Source organism: Cricetulus griseus, chromosome 8 (genome assembly GCF_003668045.3).
Source record: "Cricetulus griseus strain 17A/GY chromosome 8, alternate assembly CriGri-PICRH-1.0, whole genome shotgun sequence".
Taxonomy (NCBI): Eukaryota; Metazoa; Chordata; class Mammalia; order Rodentia; family Cricetidae; genus Cricetulus; species Cricetulus griseus.
In genome coordinates, this window is record NC_048601.1 from 22173248 (window position 1) to 22193795 (window position 20548).

The 20548-nt window shown below is 46.1% G+C and overlaps 1 protein-coding gene across 3 annotated transcripts in view; it reads right to left on the bottom strand.

Annotated features, from left to right (window-relative positions):
• LOC100770570 (solute carrier family 2, facilitated glucose transporter member 3) overlaps window positions 1-20548 on the bottom strand; it is a 58664-nt gene that overhangs the window by 4774 nt on the left and 33342 nt on the right. For all 3 annotated transcript variants that reach the window (XM_035448848.1, XM_027428799.2, XM_035448849.1), the window contains exons 3-8: window positions 5425-5517; window positions 4892-5052; window positions 2556-2796; window positions 2104-2266; window positions 1644-1831; window positions 261-365 (exon numbers count right to left, since the gene is read on the bottom strand). In XM_035448848.1, the coding sequence (XP_035304739.1) occupies window positions 261-365; window positions 1644-1831; window positions 2104-2266; window positions 2556-2796; window positions 4892-5052; window positions 5425-5517 (951 nt within the window). The remainder of the gene's footprint in view (window positions 1-260; window positions 366-1643; window positions 1832-2103; window positions 2267-2555; window positions 2797-4891; window positions 5053-5424; window positions 5518-20548) is intronic.

The window sequence follows — 20548 nt, forward strand, 5'->3', positions numbered from 1 at the left end:
TTGAAAGGCAGTCTATGGCCAGGCGCATGCCTTTAATCCCAGCACTCGGGAGTCAGACAGATCTCTGTGAGTTCGAGGCCAGCCTGGTCTATAGAGCGAGTGCCAGGACAGGCCCCAAAGCTGCACAGAGAAACCCTGCCTTGAAAAAAAAACAAAAAAACAAACATAAAAACAAAAAAAGGCAGTCTATGCCAATGTTTGAACACTTGCAGGAGGATTGTTTCACCCATTTCCATCATTCACCAAACTACCCAACTTACAGAAACTACAGTGAAGATGGTATTAACCACACCCGCTCCAATCGTAGCATAGATTGGCTCCTGGACACCTGCATCCTTGAAGATCCCTGTTGAGTAATAGAACACCTAGAAGGAGACAAAAACCGCATCACCAATTGCATCCCAGGATGCAGGAACACTGGGGTTCTTGCAATGTACCACCTCTATACATCTACCTCCCAGTTACCCAGGCCAGGGCTGTTTCCTTCTAATGCTTATCCCCACCACTTAGTTACTTTCTTACATCTGGGCAGGGGGGGTGGGGTGTCACAGGAACAATCACCACGCCTACCCAGCTCATTTGCCTATGTTTACTTTGCTAAATTTCAGAGATTTAAGTCCTAGTTTCCCCTTTGTCTCAATTCCTGATCCTCCTGCCTCAGCCTCTCTAGTGATAAGATTAGATGCTTGTCACTGCATTCACCTTCGCTTTACATTTTTGTCATTTCTTAATTATTATGCAGGGCATGTGGCACACACTTTAATCCTAGCCAGCATCCAGGAAGCTGAGGCAGGAGAATCTGAGTTCAAATCAGACTGGTCTATACAGTGAGACTAACTTTCAAAAGGCAGCAAAAAATAAAAAGAGAAAAAAAAACAAAACAAAACAAAACAGGAACCAAACCCAAAGGCTGGCGCCACAGCTCAGGAACAGCACTTTCTTACTTACAGGGCACCCACAGGCCAGAGTTTAAGCCCTAACTCTGTAAGATGAGAAACAAATGAGGGATACATCACTTGCTCAAAAACAGGCTGATAAATTTCTAAGCCCACTGTAGACTGGATTTTCTTTTTTTGTTTTGTTTTGTTTTCCTCTTTGAGACAAGGCCTCTCTATGTAGCCCTGACTGTCCTAGAACTCACTCTGTAGACCAGGCTGGCCTCGAACTAAGAGATCATCTGCCTGTCTCTGCTTCCCCCAAGTGCTGGCATTAAAGGTGTGTGTCACCACTCCCGCCCAGCTGACTTTCCTTTTTAAAAAGTAAGTTCAGGCCACTCTCACAACACTCTTGGCAGGGTACGACTCAGGAAAAGCCCACCCTGTGGTTTGGGTTAGAGTCTACCCAGACAAAACTTGCTCACTCAGTCAACGGGAAGCCATCCTAGTAGAATAGAGTTTCCTCAGCTGGGGCAAGGGCATCTTGCACTGTGTGCCCTCGATCATTTGTGATGCTCTGGGTCCTGTTTTGCAGGACCAGGATTACTGTGAGGTAGCTGACCTCAGACTACTGGGTAGTAATTGAGCATCCTGTTCCGGCTTTTGGAGTAACTACATTCTGCAAACACATATGTCAACCTGCCAACAAGATCAGGTGATTTCAGGAAAATATTCCTGGGTCCCTTTGGCGCCATGGCAGACACTCACAGCATTGATTCCAGAGAGCTGCTGAGATAGCTGCAGCATGATGGAGATGATGAGTGGCTGGTGGTAGTTAGCTGACTTGAAGAGCTCCACCACGGTGATCTGCTTCTCCTGCGTCATCCTGACACTCTCATCTTTCATCTCCTGGATCTCCTGGGCCACATCCTGGGTGCCCCACAACCGCTGGAGGACTGAGATAAATGGGTAAAAAGAATAAGCATACCATTTCCCGGCCATCCCACCATCCCATTGTTTCCTGTCAGTCAGCAGACAAGGAGACACTAAGACGAAGACGCCCACAGCAGCCATCTTTGCTTGTCTTGCCACTTCATTCTTGGGCTGGCAGTCATCAGAAACTTTTCATGCACATGGAGGTGCAAGAAAGGGAGGTGACAAACCAGCGTCCCCACCCTGAACCACTGGCAAAACCAAACTCCCGCGGTGATGCAGGAGGAGGACTCACTCTCCTTCGCGCGTTCTTCCTCCTTTCGGTTAATGAGCAAGAATCTCGGGCTTTCGGGGCAAAACGGAAGGGCTGCACTTTGTAAGATAGCTGGAACGATTGTCAAGCCCAACAGCCCAGGCCACAGATCTTCAGAGCCCAGGATGAAGTCCAAACCAAAGATCTAGAAGCCAGACAAAGAGAACACTGAACCCCAACCATACTTCCCAGGCCACAGATTCACTATAAAGAAAAAAGAAGAAAAAGAAAAACAAGACCACTCATCCTTTTACCACACATAGAAAAGAGAAAACAAAAACTGTTTCTTGTCCTTTCTGGGCCCCGCCTATATCGTATGAACTATAGCAACAGTATCTGAAACATATTCATAGAAACAGATCCCAAGTGCTTAACCTACATCATTCACAGAACACAGAGCTAGCACGCATTAAGTAAGTAAAATTGCAAGGTACCTGAGCCACCAGGATCCCGATGACAATGCCCAGCTGGTTTAGTGTGCCAAAGGCACCCCGCAGGGAAGTGGGCGATACCTCTCCAATGTACATGGGCACAAAGCCTGTGCACAGTCCACAGAAGATGCCAATAATCAAGCGCCCCAGGATCAGCATTTCAACAGATTCACCTATCTTGGCAAAACCCATAAGGCAGCCACCAGTGATGGCAAGTAGGTTGACTAGAAGCATAGAGTTGCGCCTGTAAGGTTAATCCAAGACAAAGTGTAGTTAGTTAACCATGAAAGAGGCTCCAGTCTCTCCTTCCCTCATCTTTTTTTGTTTGTTTGTTTGTTTGTGTTTTTCGAGGCAGGGTTTCTCTGTGGCTTTGGAGGCTGTCCTGGAACTCAGAGATCTTCCTGCCTCTTCCTCCCAAGTGCTGGGATTAAAGGTGTGCACCACCAACGCCCAGCTCAACTCTGCTCTTCTGTAGCCTCTGTAGGTACAAATCTCTTTCCCTTTGTGGCTATGGGCTTGTGTATTTGAAGAAACCATGTCATCACTGAGCTATATACCCCCTCCCCAGCTTCCTTCACTCGGGAGGCAGAGGCAGGCGTGAGTTCCAGGACAGCCTCCAAAGCCACAGAGAAACTCTGTCTCAAAAAACCAAAGAAAAAAGAATAAAAACTTTATTACTGCATTTATGTGTGTGTCCAGGTGCCAGTATGCCACAGCACACATGGGGAGCTCAGAAGACACTTTGAATGGAATTGGCTTTCTCTTTCCACCTTTATGTGGACTCCAAGAACTGAACTCAAGTCAAGCAAGGGTCTTCTTAACAAAGGCTGAGCGAGCCACCATGCTGATCCCTTGTTATTACACTCTTCATAGAATTAATACTGTAACGATGGCAGGATATGTAGAACAATTTTTTTTTTCATTTCACTGAAAAAAATATTGTCAGAAGGTAGCTAGTCTCAGCTCTCTGTCAAGTAGTTAAGGACTAGACTAATTAGTACTAATAACTGAATAAACTAAAGCTTTAAATGCTGATTGGGTGACTAAGCTACCGACTCAGCTAAAGGATGTAAAAGATTAACAATGAAAATCCTCAAGAGCTCAGGGGCACAGAATTCTGGCTTTTGCAAACAGGGTCACACTATGCAGCCCTGGTTAGCCTGGAACTCAGGTGCTTTGGCCACCTGAACACCACCATGCCCAGCGGACCTGACCGGAGACCAGCGAATTATGACGAAGGGAGCTGGGAAAATGTTGATACATGGTTCCCGTCTCCAGAGGCCCACTTAATTAGCTATATAGTGTGACACAGCACTGGGACTCCTAAAAGTCACCTTAGGGGATCCTAAATGTGCAGCCAAGGTGCACAAATACCATTAAGAGAAAAAAATAAAATTAATTAAGAATTTTTGAGTTAAAAAAATTACTCTCCTCCTTTTCTATTTTCTTCCTTGTTGAGGTGCTTTGGCTAATGCAAAAAAAAAAAAAAATGGTGGTTATTAGTCAAGAGACCCCATTAAAAAAACAAAATTAACAGCCAGGCATTGGTGGCGCACGCCTTTAATCCCAGCACTTGGGAGGCAGAGGCCAGTGGATCTCCTCGAGTTCGAAGACAGCCTGGTCTACAAAGCAAGTTCCAGGATAGTCAGGGTTACAGAGAAACCCTGTCTCAAAAACACCAGAAACTAAAGAAACAATCAAATTAACAACTAAATCTTGTGGATCCCGGGCTAGCCTCAACCCCGATCCTCCTAAGCCTCCTGAGCCCTGGGTCTGTGGGCTTGTGCCACCGAGCCCAGCTATTAGAGTATCTACTTTATTAGTGGTTTCTTTTTCAGTTAATTCCTGAACGTATAACCCTCTTAAGGTATTATTCTATCCAATTTTCTCTTTTGGGTGGAAAAAAATCAGTTATTTAGCCATTGTCCACATTTTCCACAAGTCAGGGATTACAAAAAAGCATTCATTTTATAAAATAACAGAGGACTTCCAAGAAACCTCCAAAATATTTAGTAACAAAAATAACTTTTGGCTGGGTGTTGTGACACCAACCTCTGAAAACACCATAGCTGACCCCAGTAGAGCAAAATTAAACTAGTCTGAGAGGAACTTCAGAGACCAAGTGCTCACATAGCAGATCTCTAGAAAGGCCTGCCGGAGCTTCACAGACAGTGGCCTTTCAAGGGCAGCCACATTCCAGGCCAGGTTGGAGAATTCATCCCTTGAGAAATAACCAACATGCTCTCATGTAAGGCCCATCGTCTCCCTGGTCAACGCCCTCTGCTTGTCTTCAGCATCAACAGTACAGGCCTATTCCTTGCCCAGTGTCTGATCAGTACCTGCCAAAGCGGTTGACAAAGATTCCAACAGATAAAGAGCCAATCATTCCACCAACGGAGAAGATGGCTACACACAAGGACCAGAGGGTGGTCAGCATCTCCTTAGTTGGCGGGTCTTCTGACTTCTCTTCCAAAGTGTAGTTGAGAAAGTCTTTTATGATCTACAAGATAAAATGCACAGTGGGGGACAGACCATTACATCTAGATGAGCATAGTAGACAAATGCCAGGGTGGCTTCCTCTCTCAGAGGACGGGAGCAGAGGCACATGCTTGGAAAAAGACAATTCGGGGCATCACCCTAAACATCCAGTAGGTGGCAGCACCAAGGTACAAGCATGTACCCCACCCAGTCACAACTTCCCTAGTTCTTAGCAATCCCCAAGGAATAGAAAAGGAAAGATCACGACTTGGTGAGAGGGCAAGAGGCCAGAGCCTGAGGAGCAACTAGCCCAGCTTAGGCTTCAACAGTATTTGCCCTCCCCCCCATTTTAGCCAGGCATCTTAAATTCACAATCCTACTTAAAGACACTCACTGTCTCAGGGGCATTGATGACTCCAGTGTTGTAGCCAAACTGGAAAGAGCCGATCGTGGCAACAGTAACGGCGAACACCAGAGATGGGGTCACCTGGAGAGAAGACAAGGGGAAAACTGCTTACAAACACTGACGAATCTGAATCTTCCCCTTTCCCAGGGTGTCTGGCTGGCATCCTTCTTGAGGCAATGCTCAAAGGATCTCAGGCACCTTTGGAGGAACGAGTCAGTTCTTTTGGGCTGGTCTTCATAGCCAGTACCAAGTCAGCCAGGGTTACCCAGTGAGACCCTGTCTCAAAAAGAGGGGTGGAGAGCAGGGAGAGAGGAGACCAACTATTGCACAAGCTAGACCATAGTAGTGCACATCCAAGGCCATAGGATCATGAGTTCAAAGCCAGCCTGTGCTACATACATGGTGAAACACTGCTTGTCTCAAAAAGAAAAGACAAAACAAAGAAGTAAAACTGGACCAGATAGAGGCAGGCATGGGACTGCACTCAGGAACTGTGGGGACTGGCATGAAGTGGCTCAAATCCCTAATCCCAGCAGCTCGAGGGGCCTCTGAGGATTGAGGAGAGTCATGGCCAGCTTGGACTACACTGAGACCTTGACTTAAAATATAAAACATAGCAAACCCTGCCAGGTGGTGGTGACACCTACCTTTAATCCTAGTCCTCAGGAGGCAGGCAGAGGCATGTAGAACTGAGTTCAAGGCCAGCCTGATCTACATCGTGAGTTCCAGAACTGGCTCCATAGCTACTGAGAAACTATCTCGAAAAAACAAACATCCAACTTCCCACAGCATAGAAGGCAGAGCAAAAGGCAGCTTTCAGGTCCCTAAGAATTGACCATTCTGCAGCGATGGATTCAGAGTCATCTTCTAGTGTCATCCCCCACACTGCAGAGGCCAGAGCAGCAGGTAGCATCAGCCTGGCCACTGGGATTCGGAAATCAACAACAAACTCCGGAACAAACTCATAGTACAAATTACCGAGTTCTCTCCTCTCCTCCACAAAGTCTACTCTCAACGAATCTTCCCTCACCCCTTCTTGTTATGAGACAAGGTTCTACACTCCGTATTCCAAGCTAATCTCAAATTTAACTCCTCAACCTTCCTGTTTCAGTCTCTCAAGTGTGAGACCCGAGTTGAGAAAAACATGCTTTTCCTTCTGTACCTGGCCTAGTTCACATCCATCCATCCAGCTTTCTATAAATGACATGACTTTCTTTTTCCTTTTTGTGGCAGGTTTCCTCTGTGTAGCCCTGGCTGTCCAGGAACTCACGCTGCAGGCCAGGTTGGCCTGGACCTCAGAGATCCACTGGCCTCTGCTTCCTGAGTGTATATTAACCACCCGGCTGACTTCATTTCTCTTAACACCTGACTGTTATTCCAGTGTGTCACCACTATTATTTTTAATTCATTCATCCGTTGGTGGGCACCTAGGGCTGGGCTGCTCTTATCTGTGTAACCTACCAGCGACATCCTGGGGCCCTCTTGAGAGTCTTCCTGTTCGCTAAATATGGTACTATTTCCCACTCAGCCAGGCAGAGCAGAGCGTCTGCTCTTTTTGAACACAATATTAGGAGCCATTTTTAGCAGAGGGAAATCAGACAGATATTTCGCCTTGCTGGGGACCACTCAAGTAGGCAGGGGCAGCTCAAAACTGGAATTGAGGCCAACCTCTGCCCACCACAACCTCTTCAACTGTCATTAAGTTCCTATTCTCTAAAGTCACACGGAGGAGCCGGCTGGCTGGAAGCTTATACTAGGGAGTTGACCTTCACTGCCGCCCAGCCTTAGGGTAAGTACCTAGGGTAAATTCACAGTAACAGAAACATCTCACAGTCGCAACCACAGTAAGGACAGTTGGACTTCTCTCTCCACAGTACTCGGGGATGGCTGGGTGCTGAGCAAGCCTAACCCGACCCCACGTCCTCCCAAGGTCTGATGCTTGCCCAAGCCTTCCTGCTGGCTCCGAGACCCACTCGTCATCGCCACAGCCAAGCCCCTACCCTCTTCGCTCTCAGCGGTCTCATCACAGCTGCATCTGCCACACCCGGGAAGCACACTATGATAAGAAGGTGCCCGGGAGGCTCCTCATCAGGTATGAGATGCACGGAAGGAGCGTTAATAACGGGAACAGCAGCAGCGAATGCTGAGGCTGATATGAAAAGGCCTCCTCCCTCCGGACCGCTCTCTCGGTGACTTAGGAGAAATGGAGCATGGCAATCGGCACCAAGATCTGCCTTTGTGAGGATCCCAAGCAAACAAACAAAAATAACCCTTTCTTACCTTTGCGGTCCCCATGGTCCTAACCTACTTCCCAAGCCTTAAGGACGATCTAGACAACCTTCCCAGTCAGCGTCCTCGGCAGCAACTTATCTGCTGAACCTCGGCGGCGGCGCTCAGACAGCTTGAGGACCAATTTCACAGCCAGAAGCCCAGCCTACTTATTTATAATCTCTGCAAGGGGCGGAGCCCGAAAGATCCCCCCCCCCCTCCAGCCTTTAACCTACAACCTCAGGAATTCGATGACCTCTGTAATCTGATTTTTACAACTCCTCCCCCAGCCCCCTCGCCTTTGCAAGCAATCAATCCCACCCCCTCCTCCTCTGGCCTTTCTACCACATCCTCCCTGTGGTTCTTTTTTTTTTTTTTTTAAAGCCCATCCAAATTACTTCCCATTTTCAAGAACGGACAACCTTTTTGTTTCACAGGAAAAAAAAAATACTAAAAAGTTTGGAGGGCGGGCAAATTTAAAGGCGCTGGGGATGGAATCAGTTTGAGAGAGGAAAGCGAATGTGTGCGAGGCAGGGCTGAGTGGGTGCTGTTCTCAGCTGACAGCCATCCAAGGAGCGGGAAGCAGGGAACCCTTGCCCCTCTGCGGCTGTCAGCTGCGTTTGCGTTTCAGAAGGGAAGGGAGAGACAGCCTGCCCGACAAAACCGGCAAGAATTTGTCCTGTTGTGAAGGCAGCCTAGATGTCTTGGAGCCTGACCAAAGCTCCCAGGCTGCCGGAAAGAGAAGATCAAGAGAGGTAAATAGCCCCAATTCCTTCCCACAGCACACACTATCCCACCCTTGGTGAGTTCTGAGGTTTACAGCATGGAGAAACACAGCAAATATCAAATTCAACTTCACAGATAGCATCCTGGGTCCTTAGTGAAGATGGGGGCGGGGGTGTAGCTCAGGGGTAGAGCGCTTGCCTAGGCCCTACTTTATCCGCCCCTCCCCCAGCCCCCAACAGTCAAGCAATCAGTAGACCAGAACAACTGAGTCTCACAGAAGAAATGTTTGCTCAAATCCAATTAGCTGGAGATTGTGCATTTCTTGAAAGACAAGAGTGAGAGAGAAAAAAATATGTAATTGCCACACTGCACAAGAAAACTTAAAAATCGGGTAAGAGGAATGAGAGCGAGCTCAGGGAGGACAATGGCGGCCAGCAGGAGGCAGGAGGGATTTCACCTGAGTTTAGCAGGTGAAGCAGCCCAGCTTGTGACGGACACGTGTGTGGCTGAGGCTCTAAGCTCTGATGGTGGGGGAGGGTGGCCTGGTGTACTCTCGAGGAGGGAAAGCATCTTTTCTCAATAGCTTTGGTTTGTGGCCCCAAATCCAGACTGAATGGCTAACGTCAAGCAAACCGGGTCCTTTTCTCCCGTAAACGAGGGTCCCTTCCAAACCCGAGGCGCACCTAAGAAAACTGAGCCTGAGTGGAATGTGACAGCCAAGAAAACCTTCCCTAAGCTCGCATCCCCTCCTCCCTTCATTTTCCTTTCCAAGAAGCACTGAGTCGGAAGCCCCATTAATTACCACAGCATCTGAATTTAGCAACCAAAGGAAAAACAATGCCCAAAGGCCAATGCCAGCCAGTAGAAATAGAAGCCAAGCCACTTGTGAAACACTGCGTTTTCTTGTAGCCACATTAGAAATAATGAGGCCCTTAAAGCCACTTGCCACCAAGCCTGCCGACCTTAGTTCCATCCCCAGGACCCACAGAATACCAGGAGAGAATCACCTCCACAAGGTTGTCCTCTTTTTTATCCTTCTTTTGTGTTTTTTGTTTGTTTGTTTGTTTTTTTGAGACAGGGTTTTTCTGTGTTGCCCTGGCTGTCCTGGAACTCTCTGTCCACCACGGTGGCCTCAAACTCAGAAAGATCTGCCTGCCTCTGCCACCTAGCTACCCAGTGCTGGGGTTCAAGAAGCCCACCCGCCAGGCTTGTTATTTGAATTTTGATTTCATTAAAATGACAGGCACAATAGCACACCTGCTGTCTTACCCCTCAGAAGAGCTCAATCCTGGGCTTCCTGCCTGTTCAGAAATGAACAAACTATAACAATTCCGTTAGTTTCTCAAGGCCAGTGGCCTCCGGTGATGATAAAGAACACGTAAGGTTCATGGTCAGTCTTGCAGCTTGTAGTAAGACCATGTCTGTCTCTTTCTCCCTATTGTTATTTCTATTTATAATGCATCAAAACCTCTCCTTTCCACTCTTGCCAGGGGCACAAAACTCTGGGTCTCCCACAGGCTGGGTTCTACTCTGGAGCCGGACCCCAGCCCTGCACTTTGTCTAAATTCCTTTTTGTCTTGTTCTCTCTTCTGGAAGCACAGGGATGATGCCACAAGGGTGGAAAGCAGCCAGGCTGCTCCCTGCACAGCCCCCTGCATCATCTGCCAGAGTCTGGTCCTTCTGTGCCTGCACTGACTGGAAGAATAAGTGAACGAATGGTGAAAGCCCAGGATTTCGCCTGTTCTCAGTTGATGTAGCTTTACACAGAGATAGTCTCCTGAGGGCTAATTTGTAGATGTTTAAGCCGGTAATGGAATTTTTTTTGTTTTTGTTTTTGGAGACAGGGTTTCTCTGTGGCTTTGGAGGCTGTCCTGGAACTAGTTCTTGTAGATCAGGCTGGCCTTGAACTCACAGAGATCCGCCTGCCTCTGCTTCCCGAGTGCTGGGATTAAAGGCGTGCGCCACCAACGCCCGGGAAGTTTATTCTTTTATCTGTATACTTTTTAATTGACCTGATACTGGTTCACAACCATCTATAATTCTAGTTCCAAGGGATCTGATGCCTTCTGACCTTCCAGAAGCTTCACATAAGTGGAACACAGACATACATGGAGGCAACCCACACATGCATTAAAAAATATTTTTTCTTTTTAAAAGGCATTGCAGAGTGGAACTGAAGATTATCTCTGAAAAGGCAAACTGCTGGGTAGAGAGAGACAGAGAAGGTTCTGCTTGCAGCAATATATGTATTTTAAAGATTACAGCAGGAATTCAGCTGAAACCCAAGAATCTAAAATGTGCTGAACAAACTGGGAGAGATGCTGTTTGAACCAGTAGCTGCAAAGTGGCTCAAGTCTCAAGCCTTGTGCTACCGTGGCCTGGCCAGAGTCCAAGTCAGATAACCCTTGTCTGTGCAGCAGATAAGAGCTGCTGACTGGGGTCCTCAGCTGCAACCTGCTGACGGCTTCTCAGTGCACCGTGTAAGTGGATGCCAAGAGACAGAACTCCAAGGTCCAGCAAGCATGACTGACCCTGACGGACAGCGTGCACAAAACAGTGTCCTAGCTGAGATGCACAAATAACACCTTCCTACCCTTAAGTTGCTTGTGAGATCTCTGTGAGCTCCTCTGTCTTTGCTAGATATCAAAGAGGAGGAAGGATGAAGGAGACTTTTAAAAGTGTACCCAGTTGGGAGCTAAGAGCAGAGTAGGTGTGCTTAGCAGAAAGGGGACAATGGGAACAATAGCCCGGGATATCAGTTCCAAATGCAGACACCTGCAGAACTGAGACCTCAATCTGGCCTCCTGCTAGTTTGTGTTGAGGTTTGCTAATGTGAAAACTAAGCAGAAAGACAAAGGATCCTACAGAAGAGCACCCTGGCTTTAACCACTGCACGGTGCAGGCCTGGGGAAACACAAGCCAGGGCTGTTTTTAAAGACTGCCCAGATTCCACTGTTTGCATTTGTACCATTCCTCACAAACTGCATGGTTTTATTTGTCTGATTTTAATCTTTCTCTGCCAGGTGAGGTGTCCCCATAATTCACCTAGAATCTGAAAACGCTGTTAAAAAAAAAAAAAAAGAAGAAGCAGCAGCAGCAGCAGCAGCAGCAGCCCTGGGGCGAAGAAAGGAAAAATCTGAGAAATGCTGCTTCCCTTGTTTACACTGTGTTTAAACCTTTCATTACTGCCACTGGTCCTGGGGACCACATTCCAGCTCCAAGGTTCTCATCACTGCTGCTGATCTTTCCTGTCCCAAAGTCTTCAGGAACGAATTCCAACGTAGTGCTAACCCTAAGTTAAAATGCAAATCACACCCATCTCCTCAAACATCTTCAGTGATTACTCAGTAAGGCCTAGGTTCAAAGAGCCTGACTATAGATACATGGCCCACAGTGTAAAACACCCCAGCAGCCTTACATGTAAAACTAGAACACACAAGTTACTTTTGTTATAGAATATTTATAACAAATCCCATCTGATTTGTCCCAAATTTTCTCTCTGTTTCACTCCCCTCCCTTTTTCTGCTTGCAGTGCTGGGGATTCAACCAGGGGCCAGTCTCAGCCCTCCAAATTCTCATATTAACATGTAACCAATGTAAAAACTAATAGCAATTTATGTGTCAGGCATTAGGAATCCAGTGTGTATTTTACACTTACAGTACACGTCAGTTGGAACACTCAATTTTCAGATGTCAAGATGAAATGGCCTTTTTCTTTTCTTTTGTTTGTTTTTCAAGACAGGGTCTCACTGTTCTGGAGATTAAACCTATGGTCTCGCCTATGCTGGAAAGTGTTCTACTTCTAAACTGTGATTTCTAGAATGCTGGGATTTTTTTGCCATCAATCTTCTATCTTCATTAATCACATGAACATGGCGCTATAATATTCCAGGGCAAATTGGAGGATTTGGCAGATTACTTGGTCCCTCAGAGACCAACAGGCCCATAACAGCAGCACAGAGTGTCTGGGTTCAGTGAGCTTGGGGCTGTCCATTTTGCCAGCGGCTGGCCCTGTACATCATGCCAGGTCTTGGGGATGGGGCTAGGGATCGTCTCAATGGGAGTTTCACTCTTCTTTTGTTTGATGGCTTCTTTGGCCATAAGGTTCTCTTATAACTCTTCTTGAACCTGGTAGTTTTGTTTTTTTTTTTTTTTTTGGTTTTTGGAGACAGGGTTTCTCTGTGGCTTTGGAGGCTGTCCTGGAACTAGCTCTTGTAGACCAGGCTGGCTTCGAACTCACAGAGATCCACCTGCCTCTGCTTCCTAAGTGCTGGGATCAAAGGTGTGTGCCACCACCACCCGGCTGAACCTAGTAGAAACAACTTTTTTTTTTTTTTTTCCCCTAAAACAACTACCTGGGTGTGTTGGCAAAAGCTTGTAATCTCAGTATTTGGGAGGTAGGGGCAGGAGGATTTCTAGTTTAAGGGCAGCCTGGACTATATAGTAAGACTCTTGTCCCAACAAATTCAACAACAACATCAACAAAAAGGAGTTTACAGGTGCATTCATGATCTGACAAGTCATTACTTTAGCAGAATCCAGGACTAATGATGGGCCACCTTGTACTGGGAGAGATAGAAATGAGACAAGATGAGGACTATCAAATGTCTGGCATTCTACAGAACTGGACAATAGCATCCAAGAATAGGCAGTATTCTTCAGTGCAAGAGAATACAGAACCCGTGATGCATGATCAACCCATCATTCCCAGGCCCAGGGGGCAGTGTTGTCGCCTCAGGTGCAGTGGGTCAGCTGCTGTCCTGTACAGTAGGCAGGGGCCACTGCAGAGAGTCAAGAGGACAATGCTACTGCCTCGTAGGCCTGAAAGGCAAAGCATCCAGCCAAATAGGCTTCGGGCTTTTTGGCTTGTTGCTTCTTTCTTTAAGGATGCCTGGGATCGAACTCAGGGCCTTACATATAGATCAAAATCATCTCCCATTGAGCTACACCCCAGCCTTGACCCTGAAACCTAACAGAACATTAATTGCTTGCCTCTACATCAAAAGCACAGGAAACTTAAGTAAAAAATAAACAGGCCTACATCAAACTCAAAGACACTGGTGTACCAACAGACACAATCAGCAGAGTAAATAGAGTTCACAAAATGGAGGGGCATATTTGTAAGTCACAGATATAATAAATGGTTAAAGATCCACAATATGTAAAGAGCTTATGCAAGTTAATAACCAAAATAAATAAATAAGTAAATACAAAAACAAAAGCCAAAAAAAAAAAAAAAACCCAAAAAAATAGCCTAACTGGGTGTTGGTGGGGCACACCTTTGAGCCCAGCACTCAGGAGGCAGAGGCAGGCGGATCTCTGTGAATTTGAGACCAGCCTGGTCTACAGAGTTAGTTCCAGGACAGCCTCCAAAACAATATAGAGAACTCCCTCCCTGCACCCCCCCAAAACCAGTAGTCTAATTTCAAAGTGAGTCCCCCCCCAGTCCCCCCTCCTCAGCCAAAAAAAAAAAAAAAAAAGACTGGCAGCTTTAAATGCTTTCTATTAATTGCTTTCTGTTAACATACTCACAAAAAACAAATAAAGTGAGCCCAAATTAGTCATGCTAGCGAACACCTATAATTCTAGCACTTGTAAGGTGGATACAGGGTGTCAGAAGACAGCCTAAGCCTTATGCCAAGTTCAAGGCCAGTTTGGGGTATAAAAAACAAAACAAAACAAAAAAACAAACAACAAAACTGTCTCAAAAAAAAGCAAGTTGGGGGCACTGTTGAGAGTGATGGCTCAGCAGTTAAGCTGTTGCAGTGGACCCAGGTTCAGTTTCAACAGTTGCTCACAACTGTCTGTAATTCAGTTCCAGGGGACCCGACACTCTCTCTTGGCTTCCACGGGCACCATGCAGTCACACCGCACATACATACATGCCGACCGAACACTCATAAACTGCTGGACAGGCATGGTGGCGCACGCCTTAATCCCAGCACTCTGGATGCAGAGGCAGGCGGATCCATCTCTGTGAACTAGAGGTCAGCCTGGTCTACAGATCAAGTTCCAGGTACTGACGCTGGCAACACACACTGACGAATGGAATTTTTAGAAGGAGGACATCTGTATAACATGGCTGAGGACTTTTGTAAGTGAAACAACACCTTCATGGAAATCCAGATCTTCCGTGATTCCACCCAGGTACAGTCTCTAAGGAGGTCAAATTCACAGAAACAATACAGACGCTTCTTTAGAGGCTCCGGGAGGAAGTGGTTTGTTGGGCACAGAGCTTCCGATGTATAAGATTTTTGGAGATCTGCTTCCTCAATATAAATAAGCTTAACCCAGTAGAACTTAAAGTCTTCAGTTGTTTTGTTTGTCAGCTTTGCACCAAAGTGGCCTAAAACAATCAGCTGTAAGGGAGAAAATTTCATGTTGACTCAAGCTTTCAGAACTTTTGGCCACAGTAGCTTGGCCCTGATGTCTTTGGATCTGAGGCACAGTAGTATGTTGTAGCTAGCAGCATATGGTAATCACTATCTATCTATCTATCTATCTATCTATCTATCTATCTATCTATATAGTGTGTGTGTGTGTGTGTGTGTGTGTGTGTGTGTGTGTGTGTGTGTGTGTGTATACATTGAGCAGAGTCTTACTCTGTAGCTCACACTGGCCTCCAATGTCACTGAGATGCCCCTTCCTAGACTTCCCAATTCTGGGATTACAGGTATAGACCACTATGCCCAGTGTGGGCCCAGCTTCATAAACTGTAGGTCACGGTCCAACATGGTGTTGCTTAAGTGAGTGTAGGGTGTAGGTGTTGTGAAAATTTTGGCAATCATAAAAGGTTTCTGAATGATAAAAAGTTAATTCAAAATCCAACTCATGGAGTAATGAATCTAAGGTATTCCTGAGTGCTCTGGCCCACTGCATCAAGGTTTCTTTCACTGGGACTTTTTCTTTTTTTCCCCAAGACAGGATCTTACATAGCCCAGGGTTTTTCACAACATGAGCACTTTGCCCTGTTCATGCCACCTGAAACTTCTCAGCTCTGAGACCATTGTTACCAGGAGCAGTGTTTTTTGTTGTACATACAAAGTTTTCTGGTCTTATAATGGTTCAATTACAGATAACAGTGACTTTTAATGTTTTCCTCTCTTCATTCCTTAACACTTATCAAGTCAAACTGGACTGGGGCAGAATATCTGATTTTAAAACATTTATGAGGCCAAAAGTGTGGTTCAGCTGGTATTATTCACAAGGCCCCAGGTTTGAGCCCTAGCTCGCTATGTAGACAAGGATGACCTTCAATAGCCATCCTCCATTTCCAATTCCCAAGAGCAGGCTGGGTTTGTATTAAGTGTCAAACTTGGGGTTCACTAATGCACTCCACTAACTGGACTACTGCACATGAGTGCTTGCCTGCACTATGTGCATGCCTGGTTCCCAGGAGGTCGGAAGACAGTGTCTAATCCCTTGGAACTGGAGTCACAGATGGTTGTGAGTGAGCTGCCATTTGGGAGCTGGGTGTCAGACCCAGTCCTCTGCAAGAACAAGCCAGCTCTTCATCACGTTGGAAACAAGGTCTCACTATGAAGCTCCCCGGCTGGTTTGGAACTCTGTGAAGAACAGGGTAGCCTAGAACTCAGAGATTTGCCTGTCCCAGTCTTGGCAGCCCTGGGATTAAAGGTGGGCACCACCAGGCCTAGCCTCTCAGCTGTGTTTTCTATGCAAACTACTCTATAAATGCCAATAAGGCCCACAGACTACTATTTGCATGAGGTAGACATGAGCCTATGAGTTCTAAAAGGGCATCCCTGAACTACTGTTTCAGGTATAAATGTCTTTGCTTCTCTATACAGCTGCTGGGTGGCATTATCACAGGGCAGCTCCGCCTGCCTTTGTTACAGGAAAGCAGCAACATGACAACTCATGCTGACTCATATCCCCCCTTTCAAAAAATATAACCACATGCCAGTCTGTGGTCACTTTTCAATGAGATGTGTCATAATTCAAGGGCTGTTTTATTTGTGCAAGTCTCTCCCCTAATTTTGGTGGCTCTTGAACCTGGCAGAGCCTAACCTCTCAAAAAGGGGGAAAAACCCACGGGGTGCTCCAATATATTGTTTATTGGTTTGGTGTTATTTGATGGGTTAGGCTAGTACACAAACTGCCAGAAAGTAAATGAAATGCTGTACCTGGGAATATTCTCAGAGGAGGGTCATGGTCTCAAAAACTCAGCACAGCTACAGGGCCTGCTGGAGTTGTAGGAATTGAGGGAAGGCTGTTTACAAGTGCTATGACACCTATGTTGCAGAACATCAGCCTGTTTAGTGAACACATCTTTCTCAAGCTGTTGCCTTCAGTGGAACTAGCGAGTCACAGAAATATTTGGATGAGGCAGGCTCAGAAACCAAAGTATCTCTTCTATCCTTGTCTTCCCAGTAGGCTAAGGCCCGCCTGCTTACATCTCGCTTTATTTATTTATTTTTGGAGGTGGGGTGCATGATGCTGTTATGCTGACATTCGATGAGCACTGGTCAGCTGAATCTCTGAAGTGGCTAGCTCCATCACTCCATCCTGTCTCTCCTTTATTCTGCTCTCCCCTCCTGTGGAATTTGGTTTCTTCTTCTGTTGCCCAGGGATGCAGCCAGCATCCCCCTATGGTCCTGGTTTTCTTCATCCTGTTTCTCTGTCCTTTTTTTTGTTGAAAATCTGCAAAAGCTCCTGGGTCTAAAAAGATCCTGAGTATTGAAAGGTTTATATACAAACTTAGGACCGTGGGATGATTTTGGAAGAGAAATGTGTGGAAGGAATCATCTCTGCCTTTGGTGCCCTGTTCCTACAATCCTCTAAATGTTAAAATGCAGACAAATTCCTTTACCTACAGCTACATTTTAAATCAGCTTTCAGGCTCACTTTTCCTCCCTAGTAAAATGCTTGAATCCAGGATCTTGCACAAAACTGGGGGACCTTCTCTCACTGCACTATATCTCCTAAGATATCTTTGATTTTATATGTGTGTGTGTGTGTGTGTGTGTGTGTGTGTGTGTGTGTGTGTGTGTGTGATTGAGACAGGGTCCCACTATGTAGCCCAGGCTGGCCTCGAGCTCAGAGAGATCCACTGCTTCTGCCTCCACAGTACTGGGATTAAAGGGCGAGACACGCAGGCCCAAAGGACCAGCACCACCCTGCTCAAGCAACCTTTTGTTTTGTTTTTTTAAATCAAAGTCTCATTATGTAGTTCAGGGTAATCTTGAACTATGTAGCCAAAACTAGCCCCAGACACATGACAACATCATAATCCTCCTGCCTCAGCCTCTTGAGTGCTGGGATTACAGGCATCACCATCATGGCAGGCTCACAGCCTTCTTTTTGTCTTTTATGTTTGAGACAGGGTCTGTCTAGGCTGGCTTTGAACTTCTATTCTGCCTCAGTCTCCTTATATCTGGGATTACAAACCAGATCTGGGGTGACTTTTAAATCCGGTGTAATTCCAATTATACCTAAGTGGCTGTATTAATATAATTGAAAAGAACCAAGCAGTATCTGTTTTTCTTTGTTGTCACTGTTTTGTTGAGACAGGGTCTCACTATATAGTTCTGGCTAAGACCCTTGTCTGCAGACCACAAGCCCAGGAGTGGCCCAAGCCAAAAATGAGCTGGGCCTTCCCCCATCAATCACTAATTAAGGAAATGCCTATAGGTGTGTTTACAGCCAAATCTTTTGGTTTTTTTTTTTTTAATATATTTAACTTTATTTTTTTATGTGCATTGGTACAAAGGTGACAGAACCCCTGGAACTGGAGTTATAGATAGTTGTGAGCTGCCATGTGGATGCTGGGAATTGAACCCGGGTCCTCTGGAAGAGCAGCCAGTGCTCTTAACCTCTGAGCCATCTCTCCAGCCCCTACAGCCAAATCTTAAGGAGACATTTTCTCAGTTGGGGCTCCCTCCTCTCTGATGACTGCAGCTTGTGGCAAGTTGACATCAAACTAGCCAGCACAATGCACAAGAATACACCGCCAGGCCTGGTTTAGACGAGGCATACATGGGGAGAGCTGTCAGGGACCTCAAGTTTCTCCCTGCTTGGAGCTTATATATCACAAGGTTAGGTTTTGGTCACTTTTGAACTTTTTGTTTTGTTTTACCCCTTTGCTTTATTATTATTATTGTGGTTGTTACTGTTGTTATTTGCTACCCCTCCCCCGAAACACACTGGGACCTGAACCCCAGCCCCTGTTTGGTTTTTGAGATAGGTTCTCCTAGAGTAGTCTGGAACTTGCCATGTGGCTCACATTGGCCTCGACTTTACAGCAATCTTTTCCCCTGTACTCCCCAAGTACTGGGTTATAGGTGTGCCCACCACTCCCAGCACATTTTAACTTTTTCGAGACAGGGTTTCTCTGTGGCTTTGGAGGCTGTCCTGGAACTAACTCTTGTAGACCAGGCTGCCTCTGAGTGCTGGGACAAAAGGCATGTGCCACCACCGCCTGGCTCTATTTTAACTTTTTCTTTCATCTCTATCTGCCTCCCTCTTCAACTTTTTTGTTTTGTTTTGTTTTGTTTTAGACAGGGTCTCTCTCTATACTCCTGGCTAGCCTCGAACTTGATGTATATATAGTCCTGGCTAGCTTTGAACTTACAGAAATGTGCCTGCCTCTGCCTCCCTTGCTGGGATTTAAAGTGTTTACCACCACACTGGCTATATTTTGTTGTTGTTGGTTGTGGGGCTTTCTTGCTGGTTTTTGTTTTGTTTTGTTTTGTGAGACAGTTTCTCTATGTAACCTGGAACTCACTTTGCAGACTAGGCTGACTTCTAATTCACAGAGATCTGTCTGCCTCTGCCTCCTGAGTGCTGGAATTAAAGGTGTGTGCCACCATGCCCAACTTTTATTTTAAGAGACAGAGAGAACTCAAAGAAGTCTTTCTCTGTCTCTCTTATCTTTGTGTGTGTGTAAATTTGTCATATTCTGCACGTGGAGGGCAGAGGACGACTTTCAAGAGTGAGTTCTCCTTTTACCATGTATAGCATGAGTCCTGGGATCTAACTAATGTCATCCCACCTGGTAGAACAAGCCTTTAGAATGACATTCTAGTGTGTTCATGAACACACACACACACACACACACACACACACACACACACACACACAATAAATATATAAATAATCCTGATGTTGGGTGGGTGAAATGGCTCACTTTCGATGCACGCCCTCAAATGAATAAATGTAGTAGTTGTTTGGGTCTAGATTATTATTATCGTTCTGCAGGGTTCACCATGACATTTCATCTATGTATATAATGTAGTTTGACCACATTCACTCACCATTACCCTCTCTTGTCTCCCTCTCATCCCCACAGGAAGCATGATGGGTGCAGGGAACCTGGGGGCTGGTCATAAGTCCTGGTGCGGAGCTCTAGGAAAGGAGCTGTCCCCCGAGGTAGCGGGGGAGGGTCCCACACCCAGGCTGTGGAGAGCCTCCCAGGAGAGGGAAATGGAGATGGCAGAAAGTGAGGCTGCTGAGGCAACAAGGCTCTTAGGACATTTTGTGGTCCACAAACCCTAAAATACTTACATAATCTGACCCTTTACAGTAAAGGTTGCCAGCTCCCAAGTCTGAGAGTAGAGGAGTCAAATTTGAAATGGCATTTTAAAGCTATGAGGTCACGGGGCCATACCTCAGGGTCAAAGGAAGGAAGGAGGCACTGTCTGTGGTGACAGTGTCTTAGGACAAGGAATGAAGCCTCCCCCTAAAGAGTCAAACAGTTTGACAACTTCCTGTTAAGAAATGCAAAAGGTGCCAGGCGTTGGTGGTGCATGCCTTTAATCCCAGCACTCAGGAGGCAGAGGCAGGTGGATCTCTGTGAGTTCGAGACCAGCCTGGTCTACAAGAGCTAGTTCCAGGACAGCCTCCAAAGCCACAGAGAAACCCTGTCTCAAAAAACAAAAAAAAAAACAAAAAAAAAAAAGAAATGCAAAAGGTGGCCCTACCAAGACTGACAACTGAAAAGATTGATTAGGAAAGCATCTCTCTCTCTCTCTCTCTCTCTCTCTCTCTCTCTCTCTCTCTCTGTCTCATTCCATGTGTTACTGTTTTGTTTAAAAAGAAGAAAAGAGAAATGCTGAGACATGAGACATAAGATTATAAGTTTATTATAAGGCCCGGCAGA